At 43.8% G+C, this 22141-nt stretch overlaps 2 protein-coding genes across 2 annotated transcripts; one reads left to right on the top strand and one right to left on the bottom strand.

Moving 5' to 3' along the window:
- The first annotated feature begins 853 nt into the window (after positions 1-853).
- LOC112569160 (endoglucanase E-4-like) lies at positions 854-10122 on the top strand. Its single transcript, XM_025246879.1, has 12 exons — positions 854-1001; positions 1624-1801; positions 2519-2743; positions 3038-3193; positions 3647-3834; positions 4181-4343; positions 6683-6794; positions 7233-7383; positions 7967-8108; positions 8469-8649; positions 9250-9443; positions 9703-10122. The coding sequence occupies exons 5-12, from the start codon at positions 3757-3759 to the stop codon at positions 9768-9770; spliced, it is 1089 nt and encodes a 362-aa protein (XP_025102664.1). The 5' UTR covers positions 854-1001; positions 1624-1801; positions 2519-2743; positions 3038-3193; positions 3647-3756; the 3' UTR covers positions 9771-10122.
- Positions 10123-11196: 1074 nt separating this feature from the next.
- LOC112569163 (microfibril-associated glycoprotein 4-like) lies at positions 11197-20507 on the bottom strand. The gene is made up of 10 exons (XM_025246885.1): positions 20453-20507; positions 18974-19062; positions 18562-18632; positions 17921-18061; positions 17024-17176; positions 16221-16328; positions 14704-14756; positions 14290-14386; positions 13088-13252; positions 11197-11820 (listed from the first exon to the last, which is right to left on the bottom strand). The coding sequence occupies exons 1-10, from the start codon at positions 20459-20461 to the stop codon at positions 11729-11731; spliced, it is 978 nt and encodes a 325-aa protein (XP_025102670.1). The 5' UTR covers positions 20462-20507; the 3' UTR covers positions 11197-11728.
- Positions 20508-22141: the final 1634 nt, after the last annotated feature.

Here is a 22141-nt window from a genome sequence, read left to right as displayed (position 1 = left end):
TTTCATTGACTGTCAGGTGTTGTGTTGAGATCGTTTTACACCTGAACATAGTGCCAGCGATAACAAGCTGCTAGTCACATCTCCGGCACTAGACATCACAGGTGGTTATTTAATAAATCTGGTCCTTGTTGTAATAAAGCATATAACCGACTGCTTTGTTAATTGAGTACAAGTAATGTCTTCATGTGAAAGATCCCCCATTCTTTCACGAAACCAAACCACGAAGACCAGAGCAGAGTGTGTATTCATGCAAGGGCCATAACCCACAGAATGGGAGCGAAGAGCACAAATATTTAATTTCAATATTTATGCCAATTTTGCAGCAAAACAAATCAGGTCTCATTTTTGGGGTATTGATAATACAAATACAACACTAATACTAAATTTACAGACCAAAAATCAAGTGTATCTGACTAGCCTCCCTACCTCATTTTTACTCATATATATATACACACCCGTGTTGTGTGTCTGTCCACATGTACAGGTAAACGGGTAACTATATGGGTTGATACAAACAGTCTAATAATTTGGCTGTTTAAATGACAAACATATAATGGGACAGCAGGTGGGTCTTACACCCAAGGGAGACAGTAATAAATACCCGTCAAACAAGGGGTCAGAAAGATTGTGACTGGGGTCATGAAGTAGGGGGATGTCAGTGTATTCTGACCCCAACCTTACAAGATAACTGTTAACCGATTCTGGAGCATTGTTCAAGAAAGTTTATCTGTGGAACCCGAGAGCTTTGGTCCTCTAAATAGACGAATACCTTATCTCTAGTCAACAGTTTTCTTTTTTTTATTTTGGTTTTTATTTTGAAGGACAAAGTCAAGTCAGGTGAACATTTCTTGGACGTCATTTAATATATCATATATATATATATGTCTATATGAAAGTTACAGAGGGTGGCAGCAAGACAGGGCAGGAGTTTCTAAACAATCATAGTGTACCTTGAACTGTGTGCGTGTGTATGAGGAACATCTACGGATCCTTATTAAGAAGTAAGTCACAAAACTTATTAAATGTGACCATTATTTTCCACAAACCTTGTCTTCATCATAATGTGTCCACATCTATGCGTGTGTTTGCGCCAGTGCATGTGTACACGTGTAGACATTCTATGCTTTCAATGGCTGCGTGCGTACGTGCGTCTGTGCTTGTGTTTTACCGCAGTCTTAGTAAAACTCAACTCACCCGCAATGTAAGGACAGTTTAGTGGTAGTCGTGCTGTAGAACATAATGATTCTTCTGTGTAGACTGCGTTCTTCTCGCAACAAGTCTTGGGTGACAAGACCTTTAAGCAGTGCTGACATTTTTAAAATTACATTGTCTTTAGAGGTTCTGCCAAAAATAATAATAAAACATTCAAAAAATGCACAAGTACTGTCTAGATCATTATGATTTACAATGCGGGCACACAAACACACATGTATGCACAGACACATGCAAGCTGTCCTATAACACGTACGCACCCAACAAGTAAATAGGATAAAAATGTCCAAGAACTGTTTGGTCTCCACTGGGAAAAGCCAAGCCCCGTACACCGTGTCATCAGCTCAAGAAACAATCCTGAAATAACTGTCAGCAAAACTCTCCTCACATGTAACGACTGTTTACTTTCAGAAAATGCTGCTGTGGTTGGCTCTGTCGTCGATGGTTTGGACTGTGTCGTCGCTGTCGTCTCCTGCCCGACAGCTGCAGTCAGGAGCATTTCGAGGCGGAGTTTGTGATACCTGACGGCTGCCAAGATGGCGAGTGGACAGCTGTCCTGCAGTTTGATGAAGATGTCAACTCTGTTAAGGTAGTTGTTGTGACAATGTGGTTGTTAGACAGAGTTGTTTTGTGTGCCTGATTATTGTTGTTCTTATCTTGATTTGTCAATCACGCTGGTGATCCCTTTTTCATTGTTTATTTTTATCTTTTTCCTCTTTTTTCTTCTTCCTTTTTTCTGTTTCCTTCTTTACGGTGCGGGGTATGACGCATCTCTGGTGGCTTCATTACTTGTGGGTTTCCTAGATCAGGCAAACAGGTTAGCGGACACACCTACAACCCTATAGATATAGAAGATCCAATATAAGTAGTCGGGTTTGTAATTCTTGAATGGATTCAGTAGATGGCTCTGTTTATTACAAAATTCATGTGACAAATATCTGTGAGGGTAATCATCGTCTCCTAGCATCATACAGAGAACCAATTAAAACTGTCGGCTTGGACAACGCACCAGGAGACATGAAGGGTGCACTGCATTTCTTGAAGTAAACTTGTATGTGTACACCATCATGCATGCATCACTGTATTTACCAATGAACCTACAAACAAAAACAAGATATTGTTTGTTTTTCTTTTAAAGTCACCAAACCTTTGTAACAATAAAATTGGGTTGTGGACTAAATATTTGTTGCCGACAGATAAGTCATTCTGTATTTATGCTTGTGTGTGTGTGTTGTGTGTGTGTGTGTGTGTGTGTGTGTGTGTGTGTGTGTGTGTGTGTGTGTGTGTGTGTGTTTATCTGCAATAGCTGCTGGAGGCAGACACTGTCCAGATCAGCCCTAGAAAATACTTTGTCACCAGCAAACCCAGGGCGACAGGAGCCAGCAGCCTGCTGACCTTTACTTTTAGAGGCGATGGTGGGGGTCAGAGGGTGCCCACAGCATCAGTTAGCATCAGTGGTTGCTTGGAGAGTGGTAAAAGCAGGGACTGTCTGCACGTGCTGCAGAAACAGAGGAGCCGTTAGCTGACACAGGTGTTGTCTTCTCTCTCTGTCTCGACTCTTGCCTGTTGTTGTTGTTGTTGTTGTTGTTGTTTGTCTTTGTCTCAGCAGTTCGTGTTGTTTACTACATGTATCTCTCTGTATTTTCTTCTTTGTGGGAATTTCAACCAATGCTTCGTTCTGATCGTTTGTCAGTCAATTAATAATAATAATATTCACCTGTGTTTTTGTGTTTCCTTGTGTCGGTACACGTGTACAGGAGGTCGTGTTTATTTAGAGAGAGAGAAAGTATGTCTCATTCATTGTCTTGTGTATGTGTATAAACAGCAAGAGGACAGCCGACAAAGAATTATACTGATGCCTTGGGAAAGTCTATTTTGTTCTACGACACCCAGCGGTCGGGTGTACTTCCACCCAACAACCCCATTCCATGGCGAGGCAACTCGGCTCTCAACGACTGCGTTGTGGGTGGATGGTACGACGGTAAGTCACGTGGGGGACTGGACAGTGCCTTCACACACCCTTTGTGTTTATTTGGTCAACATCAACATGTTTACTAGTACCAGAAGCTTTAGTTATTCTGTTGTTTATGTTCAACGATTGCAAGAGCGAGCTGTGGTCAGTGCAGTAAAGTGACAAATACCCTGACAGTGTCAGAGATCACGGCAGTGTCACATCAGGTAACTAACAGTAACCCTTCACTGGCATCATGTTTGTAAACATTCAGGCACACAAACAAACACGAAGATCTTTATGTCGATGGCGCATTGATTGTAGTAGGGAAGTAAAGTGTAGATGTCAGTCATCAACTCACGTGGATACTTCACTACCATTGCCACTATATCGTCCTTAAAAGTGAGAAGTGAACTGTCACCGTCATCGTCACTGTCACCCTCACTGTCACCTTCACTGTCACCGTCACTGTCACTGTCACAGCGGGCGATCATGTCAAGTTCGGTCTGCCCCTGGGTGCAACAGTGCATCTGCTGCTGTGGGGACTGTACCTGTTTAAAGACGGGTATCAGCAGGCAGGACAGCTGGACAACATGTACGACATGATCAAGTGGCCACTGGACTACTTCCTGCAGGCGTGGGACCCGGCTACCCAGGAGTTCGTAGCTCAGGTATGGTGACCTACCTGGACGTCTGCGGCACGAGAGACACAAACAGTCTTTAAAAAAGAGTTCAAAGTTGAGATAAAAGACAGTCGTGTGGTCGTTGTGGTGTGAAGAAGATGTTGTAAAGATAGCATTGTCGTTATTTTCTGCTTTGTCTTTTCCATTCAATTTATTTATTGAGATGACTCGTTACAATGTTTACATCATGAGAACTGTTGATGAGATCGAGGAGTGAAAGAAATACCTGTGTAGATGTCGCCACCTGTCAAATTATTCAATGCACTCACACAAAGTGTTCTACCCACCACCGTGACTTATCATGTGATCCTATAGACAATACAACAATGTGCAGATCGGTGACTCTGATGTGGACCATGCCTACTGGGGTCGACCCGAGGACATGACGATGCCCAGACCCTGTTACAAGGTCAGCCCCAAGTCTCCAGGAGCTGACCTCGCCGGCGAGGCGGCCGCGTGCCTGGCTCTTGGCTCCATTATTTTCAGGGATAAAGGCGGTAATTCTTCCTTGTCTGGCTTATTTCTACTCTGTAGTCATCCATGTGTGTACAGGTCCTCACTGCCGTGACCCTTACATCATCGACAGATGTTTTGTATCATTTTAATGCAATTTTTGTGGTAAAGTGTGACCCTCCACGACGAAATGAGTCTTAAGTCGAAAATTTGAGATTTGCCAAATTGCATATTTTTAAAAAGTACAGGTTCTCAACTTTCTTTTGATACACAAGTTGTTCTTCTAGTCTAGCACTGAGTGAGTTATAAAGTTTGAAGTGTGACAGTACAGTGGCGGCCATTTTGAGAGACGCGGGTTCAAAGGTTAGCGTCAAGATGGCCGACCGGGTCTGTTCACTCCTAACCTTTTGCAGACAAATCTCTTGATTGGTTAATATTTGAATTGTTCTTTGAAGAAGTTGAACATACAGACTCCGGGCTTTCTGTCAAGGTATTACACGATGGGTTATGATAGGAAACAGTAGACACGGCGTTTGAATTTCGTCTGAAAGCAGGACGGATGGCAGTGGGGTACCTCGAGTAAAACGTATTTAAGACGATTTCTAACTTTTAGTTTAACATCGCAGTGTATTTTCCTCATACTTTAATAACCAAGGAATCCACTTTTAAAGAAAAGTCGAGCAGCACAAAATTGACCCCTGTCACATGACTTAAGACTCATTTCGTCGTGGAGGGTCACGTGTTCATCTAGAGGCAATCTGACGACTGTATCTACATGTTTCTTATTATTTATATGTTCTGTTGTTGACAAAGGGATGTAAATCTTAACGATGATTATAAAGGTGCATCTTAACCTGCGACCCAACAACATCTCAGAACAGGATCATTAGTGTGTCACTTGTGAAGTGTTCTCACTGTGTCCACGTGGCTGTGATGTGTTCACTTGTTATTATTATTGTATTTGCTGGTCCACGCAGACATATGTACAGAAGTATATTTAATAACTTACTATAGAAAAACGTTATTCAGTGTTTCATTGGTGCTATATTTTTATCTTTAACCTTGACCGGGTTTCGAACTGCTTATTTCCTGCTTGCCACCGAGGTCAAATGTCAGTCCTGTCTACTCGCGATGTGTCCGCTGCTCTCGACACTGTAGACAACTGTAGACAACCACATTCTCCTCCAGCGGCTTCCACCTACCTTCGGCCTCCGTGTGACAGTCAGGCTGCTCCCTGTCCTACCTGTCTGCTCCACCCAGTCTGTCAGCATCAGGACCTGCTGCTGTGCTTCATGGAGTGCTTCAGGGTTCAGTCCTCGGGCCTCTGTTGTTTCATGTCCTATCACCTCCTATGTCCTATGTCCTATCACCGGGCCTTATGATCCTACACGTTGGCTTGCAATATGACTTGTATGCCCACGATACTAGCATCTGGCCAAGCTTTCAAACTTCACACTCTGTTTATCAGTCCTCAGAAAACCCTCGACACTTTCAAAAACTGGATGTTTGCCAACCAATCTCATTGGGAGAAAACTAAAGTCATGCCGATAGTCTTTTAGAAATCTCGAAGTTATTTTTGGCACAATACTGTCCTTGGAGAATCGTGTCAACTTATGTCTTTCTTGAAGTGCCGAGAAAGAGCATCAGACATGTAACTTTCGTTGCCTTTACCCAGTAGTGTTGTCCAGGCTCGACTCCTGTAAAATCCTGTTCATGGATCTTGCTGGTCGCCCCACTCTGTCTCTCACACTTGTGTTGCCATAGCAACCTCGCTGGTCAGTTCGCTAGTCCACTCCGATCTTCTCTCTATTGTACGCGTGAGACTGCAGATGTTCGGCCGTCGCTCTTTCTCCTTCTCCTTCCTTCTTCAAGGTAGGTGTTTGGAATGGTCTGATTCTGTCTCTCCCCACAGAAGAGTAAGTACATGGCCTGCGACCTAGACTTAAAAAAAAAACTTTTCGGAAATACCTACTGTAACTCGTCCCATACGCCGATCTCTGCCTTCCTTTATGTTGTTGTCCTGCTGACTGTTGCATGCTGGGGTATGTATGATGTGTGTTATGCTTGTTTGTGCTCAGCTGTGACATTACACGGGCTCCTTTCCCCCTCCCCATGTCTCCTCTCAAGCCATCGAGCTCACCTCCGTGAGGGAAAGCGCGCTATACCAATCCAACGACGACGACGACGACGACAAGGACGATGATGGTGCTGCTAGGTCCACCTTCACTAACCGCCTTGGGAAAACAATGTGGCTTCCATTCTTTCATGTATTCTTCTGAGAAGAGATAATTTGTCTTCAGTAAATTTTCGCAGATTGCTTGAAGATGTGTAAATACTGGAGAAGCAGTGGGCATGTTTATAAACAACTTGTTTGTGTTTACAGACACTACGTATGCCGACAGGCTGCTTGATGCTGCGAAATCCCTGTATGCCTTCGGCAAGCAGCATCCGGGCAACTACACAGAGGCGATACCGGAACATGCTCGCGCTTACACGTGCGTCCTGAGTATTTATACCTGACTATGTTTGTCTATGTCTGACTATGTCTGACTATGTTTGACTATGTTTGACTATGTTTGACTATGTCTGACTATGTCTGACTATGTTTGACTATGTTTGTCTATGTCTGACTATGTCTATGTTTGACTATGTTTGACTATGTCTGACTATATTTGACTATGTTTGTCTATGTTCGACTATGTCTGACTATATTTGACTATGTTTGTCTATGTTTGACTATGACAATGTTGCTTCATTGTACTATGAGGACTAGAACAATAGACTCTGACTTCTTCACTCGTACTACTGTCATTCTGTAGTCACATAATGTTATAGTAATAACACACACACACACACACACACACAAATCAGAACAGATAACATTCACGACGTGTGCGTCTGATAATTGTTGTTTATTTACTTTGTGTACTTAGCTCTGGTGGCTACAAGGACGAGATGTGTGAAGGAGGTATATGGCTGTATCGCGCCACCAACGACACCCAGTACCTGGTGGACGCCAAGTCTTACTACGAGAACAACATCGCCTGGGCACTCTTCTACGAGTACAAACAGACAGCCTGTCAGGTGGGTGACAGTCAGTCTTGTATTAGGACAGACAGACAGACAGACAGACAGACAGACAGCTTGTCAGGTGGGTCACAGTCTTGTATTAGGACAGACAGACAGACAGACAAACAGACAGACAGACAGACATGTGGGTCACAGTCTTGTATGAGTACAGACAGACAGACAGACAGACAGACAGACAGACATGTGGGTCACAGTCTTGTATGAGTACAGACAGACAGACAGACAGACAGACAGCTTGTCAGGTGGGTCACAGTCTTGTATTAGGACAGACAGACAGACAGACAGACAGACAAACAGACAGACAGACAGACATGTGGGTCACAGTCTTGTATGAGTACAGACAGACAGACAGACAGACAGACAGACAGACAGACAGACAGCTTGTCAGGTGGGTCACAGCCAAAGTCTTGTATGAGTACAGACAGACAGCAAGAACGACAAAATATGTGTAAAGGCTTGTAAGGCAACAACAATCAACTGACAAATGTTTTGTTTTCTATTTCATTGTGTCGTCTACACATTGTTTGTGTGGCTTGACACTTACCTGTGTGTATCACCGTTTGGTTTCTATTGGCAGCTGCTGCTGTACGAGGAGACCGGTGACCGTTCATATAAAGATGTGGTGGTGCAGTTCATGGACAGCTACATGCCGGACCAGATGGACTACACGCCGTGTGGCATGGCCTTCAGAAACGAGTGGGGCTCCAACAGATATGCTGGTAGTACACAATCAGTCTTGCTTTCTGTAAAGTTATCTTACTATCTACATGCATCATCACACTACAGGTACACGCAGCCTCATCCACTGCATGAGGCAGCCCCACACCACGTGTAAGCATGTCCTCCACGTGGCTCTCTACAGTGGTCTCTACAGTGGTCTCTACAGTAGTCTCTACAGTAGTCTCTAGAGTAGTCTCTACAGTAGTCTCTAGAGTAGTCTCTACAGTAGTCTCTAGAGTAGTCTCTACAGTAGTCTCTAGAGTAGTCTCTACAGTAGTCTCTACAGTGGTCTCTACAGTAGTCTCTACAGTAGTCTCTACAGTGGTCTCTACAGTAGAAGTATTTTGTGATGTTTGCAGGCAACACGGCCTTCGCAGCTCTGGCAGCAGCCGAGGCGGGAATCAATGTGGCGGAGTATCGCAGGTGGGCAGTGGAGCAGATCAACGTGTTGCTAGGAGACAACCGCCATGATGGGGGCTGCTTTAGCTACCAGATTGGCTATGGAACCAAGTACCCCTTGAGGCCGCACCATAGGGCTTCGTAAGTAGTAGTAGTAATAATAATAATACAGTACAAACTCAAGCTACACACCGAAGTGTTCTTAGCGCTCAAGGTAAGAACAAGTCTTGGTCTACACAGCAGGGAACGGAAAGATGAGCAACAACACGGAAGACTAATGAGAGACAGAAAAGTAAAGAGAAACAGAACTAACGGTGTCGTGATTCAGAAGAGCAAAGCAAGTAGCAATACATGGAAAGGGGTGGAGGGAACAGAAACAGTAGCATTATGTGGACTGTTGTTAGGACTGACAGTTGTCACTTGTTTATTATAATAGGTAGACTGACAGAAAGGTAGAAGTTTTTTTATCACAAAAGACAGACTGACAGACAGCTGTCACTGGTGTAGCAAGAGTCATGTCTGTAGTGACAGTGACAGTCAATCCTAGGTTCCTGATGGAGGACGTGTGGGTGATGTTGGTTTTGCCCACAGTAACGGGCTGAGTTGTCTGACGGGGCTACTGAATCTGTTCACTGTGGTGATGTTCACTGTTATTAGCTTCTCTCCTGGTGTTCACTATTATCAACTCCTGTGGTGATGTTCACTGTTGTCAGCTCCTGTGGTGATGTTCACTGTTCTCAGCTCCTGTCCTGACGTGCCGTTGCCCTGTTCATACGACAACCTGCGCTCTCCTGACCCCAGTCCGCACGTGCTGGTGGGGGCGCTGGTTGGAGGACCAAAGGATGCTCAGGGTAACTACGTGGACAACCGCGAGGACTACGTGGGCAATGAGGTCGCCATTGACTACAACTCTGGATTCCAGTCGGCGCTGGCAGGTAACATTATCAAGATAATACAGGGTCGACCTGCTTGATTTACTTTACTGATGAATGAGATGTATGTAAGTATCGTATGTCACAAAGTCTAGCTCACAAAGGTAAGATTAAATGGTTTTTCATTTTTTTCTACTGCCTTTTCACAAACTGATGCCAGTTGAGGAGCCTGAGAGTTCTTTTGAATGTAAGTGTTATCCATATGATGCATTAATACATACATAAGCAGTAGCTAAGAAACCGTTCATATTGTTGTTTGCAGGCATTATTCACCTGATAGCGACTAACAACTTTCCATCAACAAACAATACCTGCCCCTGTGAGAATTAGTCATCCAGGGATTGTCTTGTCTACAGTGACAGTTGATGTAACAATGTGACAGTTTGTTACAGTTCAAACATGAATTCTTCTAACTAGTAACAAGACTTTCTATCTTTAACAAAAATGTACTTAAGAACTTTTCACTAAAGTTCATTAAAAGAAATTTTTGAAATCTCAGGTCACAAGATATCGCTAGCCCGCTGTTTAAAAGATTTAAATGTTCTGAAATCATTCTTACTTGTGAATGGAATCTCGTGTAGCTATGTTTATTGATGTCATCAGTATAACAAATAAAAACTCTGTGAAAAACTCAAATTTAGTTTTAATAAATGTGAAGCAAGGAAGAAGTCAAAACAAAATAGTAGAGTGAAACATACCTGAGATGCGAACAACTGACAAACTTTGGGGAGAAAAAGGGAAGGAAAGACAGGAGCACAGTAGTGGTTTACTTTCTTGTCATACAGTGTGTACCAGTGTCCATCAGTGTGTACCAGTGTCCTCCTGTCTGTCAGTGTCTACCAGTATGTGCTTGTCTGTGAGTGTGTACCAGTGTCCATCAGTGTGTACCAGTGTGTGTCTGTGTGTAAATGTCAGGATTTTTTTCTGTTGGCTTCTTCTTTCAAATGTTTATCAAAGCATGACATAAGATCCCTTGTTTGGGATTTGTGTACAAAATTACAAGGTATCTGGATCATCTAACATGTCCTCCAATGTGAGGGTTGGTCTCTCTGTAGAAAAACACTGCTTAGTAAATTACAGGATAAACCTTGATATTAGCATATTGTTCTACATCCAGTTTATTTCAATGAAACCAAGCTAGTACAATGTTAACACAGTGGGTGAAGGTAGTACAATGTTCACAGTCTGAGGAGCGAGTACAATGTTAACACACAATACTAGTACAATGTTCACAGAGTGAAGCTAGCACAATGTTCACTGTGTGCTTGTTGACAAACTAGTTCTAAACAAATACAAACAAACTAATTTTACAATCCTATCTCCAGACTACTAAACTGGAAGGTTAAGGTCAGTAGGAGGAGAGAATGTAAGTGGTTTACTGTGTGCAGGTGGTGAGGTGTGGACAGCAGAACTTATATATATATATACTTTATCTCTCATCATTACCTCCCTTCCATGAATAAGTTAGTTGTGTTTGTCACCTTTGACCCCACCCCTTGCTTTCCACTCTTTTTGTTTGACCTCTTCATTCCCTTCTTTGCATTTTTGTCAGTTTTGCTCAGACTTTGTGTTTGCTGTAGATGTGTAGTGTACTCTGTCAATGCTTACTGATCTGGCTTCATAAAGTGTTTGTTCCTATAACAAGACTATTTCTGTTCAGTTTGCAATGCAGGCAGTGATTGTTGCATTTCTACTACAGATAATTGGACTATTTTATGTAATTAAAATATCTACTTTTGAACTCTTTAGCAATGGGTGTGTGAAAGGCAGTTTATTACCGCCATGTTGCGGGGTAAAAACAAGTGTACAGCTCCACCTAAGAGTCACCAGAGGACCAGTAATTATTTCTGTATTTGTCACAAGAATACTTATTGTCACATTTGTTTACAGCCGGGTATTACCAGACATTTTCTCTGGAGTCAACCGTTGGGGAACTCAAGCAAGAAGTATTTATTGTAGTCAGTCAGATACCTACGAATGAAGTGTTAACTCCCAGTCAGGGAGACACTCAGGCAGGAGGTGCTGTTCATTTCCAAACACTACTTTGGAGTAATGTTACTTGAAAGTCTTTCAAACAGTCGTATTGAGTAATGTTTACTTCCGGTGGTTCTAACACTTCTTAGAACAAGAATCTAGGCTGGTTTCACTTTCATCTCGGCAAACACAAAGCTTCTGTTGTTACCCTTGCCTTGAAACCAAACCACTCCGTCAGCCCCGTCCGCCCCGTCCGCCTTGTAGCGACCGTTGAGGTTACTATGGTGACAGGCCTTGTACCACCAGGCGCCGTGTCACTTGATGGCGCAGTTCTCCGAGGGCTCCTTGTCGTGCTCCTGGTCGTAGGTGGAGAAGGCCATGCTGTTGTGCGGCGACAGGCTGTCACCTGTAGTAATAGTCCATGTGAGCAAGCGACACACACACACAAACACAAGCACACAAACACACAAGCACACAAACACACACACAAACACACACACACACACACACACACACACAAACACAAGCACACAAACACACACACACACAACACACACACAAACAACACACAAACACACACACACACACAAAACACAGACAACACACACACACACACAACACACACACACACACACACACACACACACACACAAACACACACACAAACACACACACACACACACACACAAACACACACAAACACACACAAACACACACACAAACACACACAAACACAGACAGAAACACACAAACACACACACACACACACACAAACACACACACAAACACACACACAAACACACACACACACAAACACACAAACACACACAAACACACACACAAACACACACACACACACACACAAACACACACACACAAACACACACATACAAACACACACACACACACAAACACACACACACAAACACACACATACAAACACACACACACACACACACACACACAGAATCACGTGTCCACATGTCAAGATACTAGCATTAAATGCTAAATATTTGACAGTCCAACACATGGCCCTTCACCTTGAGTGGACGACTGCAATCATCTCAGGTACATTTTCTCAAGTGAATTAATAATACTTAAACTTTCCTTCCTCTAAATACAAAGTCAACACAAAATCAAACAAGCCTACATATATATATATGACTGTATTTGAGTATGTGTGTTTGTTGTTATTGTCCAATCCACAGTCTACAAAACTCGCGCCAGTACACGTATTTAGAGGTCATACACATGTTCCACCTTAGCGTGAGTTGAACCTGCCTTACCATCACCTTCACAGGTCAAAGGTCAGAGCAACCAAAAGCTAGTCACTCAATAAGAGAAGATGTCCTGTGCTACCAAGGCCGTTGTAGTTTCCAAGCTTTCCTTACAAAAACATAAACAGTGTCTGACATAAATATGATGTTGCAGACACTCCATAAGGTGAAGATCGTGTCTATGTGATGTAGACTGTCTACACTCTGTCTACACTGTCTACACTAGGCGATGCAAGTAGCATGCCGCTTGTCTCAAGCCACACCTGTACGTCCATGTCTACCTCCCCACAAAGAAAATGTTTGGCCGGGTTACTATAGCTTTGTATTGGTGGACACGCGTACCTGGGGTACCCGAGTAGCCGGACACAGTCAGGGTGTAGTTTGCTAGACACATACCCGCGGTACCCGAGTAGCCGGACACGGTCAGGGTGTAGTTTGTCTCAGGACCGTCCACCCTGAATGTCGAGTACTCAGCGTAGAACTGATGTCCATCCACGTCGCCGAGGTCAATGCGCAGGATGTGGGGTCTGGTCTTGGTGATATTGTGCAGTGTGCCCAAACCTGAAGTGGCGAGTGAAGACAAGACATTCAAATAAAAGTGTCGTTACACCAAACCATGTCTCAGTCTCTGGCCGTGTCGGGGGACAAAACATTGCCAACATGTGTTATTGTATGAGGACAATGATTCATTAAAGTGCACTTATTTCACAGCTATGTTGGATGTCGTAAATAAACAGATCAACAACAGACAATGCAATCAAAACTCTCATCTGGAACTAATGACACCAAAGGCCCACCAGCCGCCATCTTGTCACGTGATAGCAAGAGCCTCTGTCTCATGTGTTTGTGGATACTGCATAATGATTCTTTGTATCCTTTTGTTATCTTAACTACTTTAGCTCTTTGACTTAAGGATGTAGTTGTTGTTGTTGTTCATATTGGCTGTTAGTGTGTTGGTGTGTATATACATGTCAGGCTTGCAATTCTAACGGCAGGCTGAGTAGTGCTCACTCGACCTGCATGTCATTCTAGGATGTTTGGGGTTTCGCTAAGTTTTCAATTTTGTATTTATTTATTTAGAATGTAGATTGTTTGCTAATAAACCTCGACAATAGTCATCTAACTTTGAGTTGTTTACATTTTCACCATTGTCAGGGATTAGTAAAGATCTTCGACTGTCTCACTACTATTGTCACGATCCCTCTCAGTTGCTAATAGTTACTGGCTTGTCGGAAAAGTCATGTCGTATTTTTCTGTGATTTTAGGGCATTTATGTCTACAAAGATTACAGAGCAATGAATGATACATTGCCCGCTTTGTGCGATGAGCTTTTCAACTCATTCAGTGAGCTTCAGCCATCTGCTGCAAACATGCTTCATGACATTTCCGACAACCCAACATGCTGAGTAGTCTGCCCCGCTAGGTACTGAGAGGACAAAATACAGAATTAATGATAATAAGACCAGACATCTCTTTGTTTGATGTGTCCGATCTCTATTGTATCTTACGAAAGCAATGTCAATGTTTTGCGACAACAGAGGAGAGATGTCAAGTAGACAGGACTGACAAAGACACTTTACATTCCAACAAACACTCACCCAGCCAGAACTCGCCATCCACCTCACCAAAGCCTGTCTCGTACTCTGTCCAGTTCCTGTAGAAGTCCACAGACCCGTTGTAGCGTCTCTGAAACACCTGTTGGAGAGGTCAGAGGTCACAAAGTGTCACCGCATTAATAGTTTTAGCTGATACAAAGTGTGACTTGTGGTTTGCACTGCTTTGAGCAAATGTTTGTCAACAGAGAACATTTAGTAACTGAGAGAAACACGCAGCTCGCCTTCAACACGAAATGTTAGCAGAGGTCAGCATGCAATTCACTTAGAAACATGTGTTTGTGTCTGTATGTGTGTGTGTGTGAACATGTCAGACATGATGGCACTGCCTATGCAGAGTGTAGAGGTAGAGCGGCCACAGCTGTAGTTTCCATAGCAACCAATCTGAGGTAAACCTACCGTCCACGTATTTTCCACAGATGCTGTCACTGTACTGTTACTTGTACTTTTCTCTGAAACAGTAAAAACGGACAAACAATATATTGTACATACCTTTCACTTTGGCTTCACTATCACACACTTTTATCGCTTTTTGTGTTATTTTTGACAACAACAGGGGCTGCTCCTCAATAACAAGGGCCCACAGGCTTTGCACTGTCTATCTTACGAAAACTGAATGTGAGCAAACTCCACCGATGGATGTTGCTGACTGAGCTTCAAGTCTACGAGAGACAGAAGAAAAACACCGACTAATATTTAATAATGTTTAAACTTGTAATTGTTTTCAGGGGGCAGTGGGAGGGGGGGCACATGTTTGTGATGGAGGAAACCTCGACAGCCCCAACAGCCCTACAGCAGAACCTACGGCGCACGGCGGACTACGTGCATGTCGACAAGATTAGCAGCAACATTGTAGTAAACGTTGTTAAGTATGACTTGAAATATGTTTAAACACCAAGAGTTTGCCGTCCAGTTGTTTGCAGCGCCATGTAACAAAGTTAGACAACTCTGTCATGTACAGTCCTCAACTGACTAAACTGCCCTTTGGCTGCAATAGAGATGGTGTGAGCTTCACGTGCTTTTACACTACGAGACAATGGTGTAGTGAGTGTGTGAGACAATAGAGTAGTGAGTGTGTGAGACAATAGGGTAGTGAGTGTGTGAGACAATGAGGTAGTGAGTGTGTGAGACAATGAGGTAGTGAGTGTGTGAGACAATGGTGTAGTGAGTGTGTGAGACAATAGGGTAGTGAGTGTGTGAGACAATAGGGTAGTGAGTGTGTGAGACAATGGTGTAGTGAGTGTGTGAGACAATGGTGTAGTGAGTGTGTGAGACAATAGAGTAGTGAGTGTGTGAGACAATCGGGTAGAGAGTGTGTGAGACAATGAGGTAGTGAGTGTGTGAGACAATGAGGTAGTGAGTGTGTGAGACAATGAGGTAGTGAGTGTGTGAGACAATGAGGTAGTGAGTGTGTGAGACAATGAGGTAGTGAGTGTGTGAGACAATGGTGTAGTGAGTGTGTGAGACAAAAGAGTAGTGAGTGTGTGAGACAATAGGGTAGTGAGTGTGTGAGACAATGAGGTAGTGAGTGTGTGAGACAATGAGGTAGTGAGTGTGTGAGACAATAGGGTAGTGAGTGTGTGAGACAATGGTGTAGTGAGTGTGTGAGACAATGGTGTAGTGAGTGTGTGAGACAATAGAGTAGTGAGTGTGTGAGACAATCGGGTAGAGAGTGTGTGAGACAATGAGGTAGTGAGTGTGTGAGACAATAGAGTAGTGAGTGTGTGAGACAATCGGGTAGAGAGTGTGTGAGACAATGAGGTAGTGAGTGTGTGAGACAATAGAGTAGTGAGTGTGTGAGACAATCGGGTAGTGAGTGTGTGAGACAATAGGGTAGTGAGTGTGTGAGACAATGGGGTAGTGAGTGATGGGGTAGGTTCTCTGTACACTAGGAGGCAAGTCTGAGGACCACTCACCATTACACACTCGCTGGAAGTACGACCAGCCTTCACTGCTCATCGGACACCACAGAGACGGGTCGTCCAGTGCTGTGGCCTCGTGTGGCAGACATCTTCCTCCTTCAGCTGCAGACAGGAGTGACAGCAGTCAGACGACAGCAAAAGTCAGCCGCTCATAACAACTAGTGTGTGTATAGCAAAGGTGGATTAGTTCCATCAGTTTTGTACCAACAGGCAGTCGTGCTGATTGAACACCCGCCTGCAACAGCGACCCTTACTCTGTCCGACACACCACCCGACTCTTGAAAATGAATTCTCGGCGAGTGTGTGAGGTTTAAGAAGGTAAGGGAACGACAGAACCCCCTTCACAAAACCTTATCACTGGGGTACGATCTCTAAAGTATATATTCAACCACAGAGTCGTTAGACAACTACCACTACCTTTCTGTTTAGCTTTCAAAACCAATTTTAGCAATTTGTTCCAAAGCATAACTTTTTATAAAGAGACTTGATTGTGTTTAGAGAAAAAGACACACCACGAAAAAAATAAAAACAAACAAAAAGAAGCAAACTTACACGCGTTACGACAACCATCTCCAATGAAGCAGAAAAACTACAGAAGGTAATAAACGCAATGTTTATGGATGCTTTGATGTGTGTAGACCAAGCTGCTTCACTGCCCTACTTGTTTGTCAACAATGTTTATTGATACGAGCGTTCGACTAGTGCTCCCCAAACTGAAAAGCCCACTGTAAGTAGCAGTAACCATGACAACAACAGCAGCAAGTACAACAACAACATCGCAACATGCGAGACCAGACCTCGGAAGCTGAAGGCGACACAGTCGCTGGTGTTGACACACAGATCCATGCAGTCCTGGAGGGTGAGGCCGACATGAACATGTAGGTAGTATCCATGGAGGACACTCTGTGGATACTTCACAAACTCGTTGACTAAGTCAGACGCATTGCATGCTGGGACAAACAAGGGTTACTTAAGTAAATGCACAGGAGATGTCCCCAGACATTAGACGGGACCTTTGTTTATTTATTTATTTATTTATTTATCTATCTTAAAATCTTACTAACGGGAGAGACTGACCTCGTGCACCTCCTTCAAATAAAAAGAAGGATAGAAAATGTTTTTATAGTCAGACCGTCAACATGTATTGATGAAGATAATTAGACGACAGACTTCCACCCTCGGCATCTGTTACATAAACATTTTGTTGTGCAAACTGCCAGTAAAACCTCGTTATTACACCTGTTCTTTATTCACACCTTTAACACCTGTTCACAAGACAAACCTTTTTTCCGACTCAAACAGAGAGCGTGTTTGTCTGTCTGGTATTTATGTATTCATCCATTGCTCTTACCTTCAGAAATCGTTTCCCTACAAAAGTTGAGTGTAGCCTAACGATGACAGAACAAGTATGACCAAGTCAAAGCAAAAACGACAAAAGACATGAAGATATTAGACAAGTATTCCAACATGTAAATAAATATAGTTTCAAGTGTTTGAAGTGATAGTAAAAAGAAAGCAGACTAGTGGATCACCCTGCTACGACCCCTGTAAGTAAGGACTTTAGCTGGAAATGAGCAAGTCTTAACAGAGAGGTCTCACTGTAAAACTACAACCATTCAGTAATCATGGGATGGGGACACGTGACGTCCACAACATGTGACACAAGGCCTGTGACATGTCACCACCAGACTCACCAGCCAGACAACTCTCATTATTCCAGCTCAGGAAGAGCCCCGCCTGGCAGAGACACTTGTACATGAAGCAATGGTAGTTGAGTAGTCGACAGTCCGAGTCCTTGTCACAGTCCGTGCCGTCCACCTTGTGCTCCGGCGGCCCTGCAACCTCAGTCAACACAAGCTGAACTGTTTGTTTGTTTGTTTGTTTGTTTGTTTGTTTGTTTGTTTGTACCATGATTTCAGTGACACTGCTTTCATACACCCAGTTAAGCGAAATAAGTCATTTGGGGGATACAGACAACAGTAAATCATTGCAAGTGACAGCAAATCATTGGCAACAACATTTTTTTCTCATTTGAAAAAGATTTCAAGATGCAAAGCAAGAAGTCAGGAGCAGCACAACATCACGTGAAAGTGTGACACTCTTTCTGTCTTTTGTTATCAACAAACATAGACTCCAGGCAAGTGAGCAGCGACCTGGTGTGACACAAGCTCCCGACAGTCGCCATGGAGCCTGGGTGGACACGTGGCCGGACCGCTTGTCTGTGATGATGGCGACTTGTGCATATGTATGGATGGACGGATGTCTGTATGTATGTATACATGCGTACGTTCAGAAATGTTAGCGGCAAGTACTTTGCTGACAAACAGTTGCTTACGAGATTCCCAGTCACTGCTTTCCTCCGCAAAGATGGCAGCTGACTTACGCGAGGTCTTGCTGAACTGTGACCTGTGAATGGATCAGACCACGTGATCTTGGTGAACATAAGTAAACACTGACACACAGCGACAGGTCTTCACAAACACGCATGAGGAACCACAGGAGGTGCAGGCAAAACGAACGGATACACTGGTGTAACCTCGTTTGTTATGTTGGGTGTATCATTTGCAATAATTCGGTTATCCTCCTCCTCATCATCATCATCATCACCCTCATCATCATCATCATCGTGTGTAGTAAAGACCTCTATGCCCTCCCTGCGACGCCTGTCCGAGATAAGTCTGAGGTAAGTGTACATACACTGAGTGTACATAAGTGTACATACACTGAGTGTACATAAGTGTACATACACGTTTCCGCTGGTTGACGACACCATTGACGTCGGAGACAAGATGAGCGGGGAGAAGCACACCATCCACAGCAAGACAACAAAGAGATGCTGATGGCAGAGACAGAGACAGAGACAGAGACAGCAGGTGAAGTCTTTGTTTGCGAGGTTAATGTCGGTGTTATTGAAGTCGATAACATACCTTAGGTAATGTTAGTAACAGCCATTTACACGTGTATGTCTATGTGTATGTCTATGTGTATGTCTACGTGTATGTCTACGTGTATGTCTATGTGTATGTCTATGTGTACGTCTACGTGTACGTCTACGTGTATGTCTATGTGTATGTCTATGTGTATGTCTATGTGTATGTCTATGGGCCCTGCTACGACATTCGTAGTGTTTTAGCATGTGAGCTTATTCCCTGAAACCTGCCCCTGTGACCTGCACTGTGACCTGCACTGTGACCTGCACTGTGACCTGCCCCTGACCTGTGGGCACCACGTGCGGTCAGTGACGTCTGTGCTGTGTGCGCGAGATTGTGGCCGAAGCATCCCACCCGACCAACGGTCTGTTCTGTCTCTTGCCCTCTGGGAGCGGGTATAGACGCTTCCCGTCCACAATTGCCAGCTGTGCTACAGTTTCTTTGTGGAAGCAACATCCTCCCTAAAGCCCCAGTAGAGCTTGTGTCCGGACTAACAGCATTTGAATGTGTCACTTCCGGTCTTTGAGGTCACATACAGCAAGTGTGCCGGCGAGATTCCAGGTGTCTGCTGGCGTGTGTGATTGGTATCTATGGCGACTGTCACGTGTGTGGGTAATGTACAGACAGTGTGGTCAGTGTGTGTGTGAATAGTGTCCACTCGATGTTAGCAGTGTGTGTGTGTGAAAGAGGAAGTTAGGAAAAAAAACAAAGAGAAAGAGATATACTAAGTACAGGTAGTACATGCACTGTGTACGTGTGTACGTGTGGACTGTGTATCTGCGTGCACTGTGTGTACGTACATAAGTCAAACTACAATCAATGTACTGATAGTGTGTGTACACTGTGTGGTAGTGAGAGTGAGGCTGTGTAAGTAGACAGCAGTGTATCGCACGCTGAGTGGTGTAGAGCTGACAGCATCCTACACGTGCAGCATCCTCCACTCATACACGGCATGCTTCCAGACGTGCTGCCTGACAGTCTGACAGTCTGACAGTTTGTGAGCCTGACAGTCTGACAGTCTGTGAGTCTGACAGTCTGTGAGTCTGTGAGCCTGTGAGTCTGACAGTCTGTGAGTCTGTGAGCCTGTGAGCCTGACAGTCTGTGAGTCTGTGAGTCTGACAGTCTGACAGTCTGTGAGTCTGTGAGTCTGTGAGTCTGACAGTCTGACAGTCTGTGAGTCTGTGAGTCTGTGAGTCTGACAGTCTGTGAGTCTGACAGTCTGTGAGTCTGTGAGTGTGACAGTCTGCCTCACGTGTGACATAGTGTACACTTGCTGTATGTCTCACATTCACTTACCAGCTCCATGGCGCAGTCGACACCACGCACAGTTGGAAGCGAAGTGGATGACAACCACGACGTCAACATCATCACGTAGTTTATCAACAGCGAAATATTTCATGTCGTCATTTGTTATCATCTACCCCCTCCCCGGCCCTGAGACAGACGACGACTGTTTACCTTCGTTAATAGACGACTAACACTGTACTGTCGTTGTACTGTCGTTAATAGATGACTAACACTGTACTGTCGTTGTACTGCCGTTGTACTGTCGTTAATAGACGACTAACACTGTACTGTCGTTGTACTGTCGTTAATAGACGACTAACACTGTACTGTCGTTGTACTGTCGTTAATAGACGACTAACACTGTACTGTCGTTGTACTGTCGTTAATAGATGACTAACACTGTACTGTCGTTAATAGATGACTAACACTGTACTGTCGTTGTACTGTCGTTAATAGATGACTAACACTGTACTGTCGTTAATAGATGACTAACACTGTACTGTCGTTGTACTGTCGTTAATAGATGACTAACAACTGTACTGTCGTTAATAGATGACTAACACTGTACTGTCGTTGTACTGTCGTTAATAGATGACTAACACTGTACTGTCGTTATAGACGACTAACACTGTACTGTCGTTGTACTGTCGTTAATAGATGACTAACACTGTACTGTCGTTAATAGATGACTAACACTGTACTGTCGTTGTACTGTCGTTAATAGATGACTAACACTGTACTGTCGTTAATAGATGACTAACACTGTACTGTCGTTGTACTGTCGTTAATAGATGACTAACACTGTACTGTCGTTAATAGATGACTAACACTGTACTGTCGTTGTACTGTCGTTAATAGACGACTAACACTGTACTGCCGTTGTACTGTCGTTAATAGATGACTAACACTGTACTGTCGTTGTACTGTCGTTAATAGACGACTAACACTGTACTGTCGTTGTACTGTCGTTGATAGACGACTAACACTGTACTGTCGTTGTACTGTCGTTAATAGACGACTAACACTGTACTGTCGTTGTACTGTCGTTAATAGACGACTAACACTGTACTGTCGTTGTACTGTCGTTAATAGATAACCAACACTGTACTGTCGTTGTATTGGATAAAGGACTCTGTGCATCCAAACAGAGAGACTGTAACTGAACCATCATTGCTCACCGATGACACAAATAAAACTCTAAGTGTAATTTAGTCTACACAGAAAGGTGCACGACTGTATTATGATAAAATGGTTGATACACCTGTACCTACCTGCTGCCCAAAATAACTAATAACTAATATCTAACTGCTGCCCAAAAGACTTAACAGAAATGTTCATTATCTTCAGAAAAGTAACCGAGCTAGGAGAGGATGACCCTACCCTGACATCAGTGTACCTACAGGCCACCCACAAACCACAAGACAGTCTAGAGAGGGTACAGACAATGACATGGGGTGGTGTACAGAGACAGACGACAGACCTTTACAGTCATCGTCCACCAAAAAGACAGATTTTCACCACTGTGCCACCAGGCGGCGCCAGGAAGTGCGGTTTGGGGTGAGAGGTTATCACGCGGGTCACGGGGACACGGGTACAGTAGTCAAGTTGAATAAGTGCAAAGTTCTCTCTTTTCCCCCACAAATCTCGCTTTCCTCTACCCTTCCTTACTCTCGGGGTTAGAAGCATAGTGGGTAGGAG

Source organism: Pomacea canaliculata, linkage group LG7 (genome assembly GCF_003073045.1).
Source record: "Pomacea canaliculata isolate SZHN2017 linkage group LG7, ASM307304v1, whole genome shotgun sequence".
NCBI lineage: Eukaryota > Metazoa > Mollusca > Gastropoda > Architaenioglossa > Ampullariidae > Pomacea > Pomacea canaliculata.
Note: the sequence above shows the minus strand (reverse complement) of the source record. Positions and strands in the feature narration are given on the sequence as shown.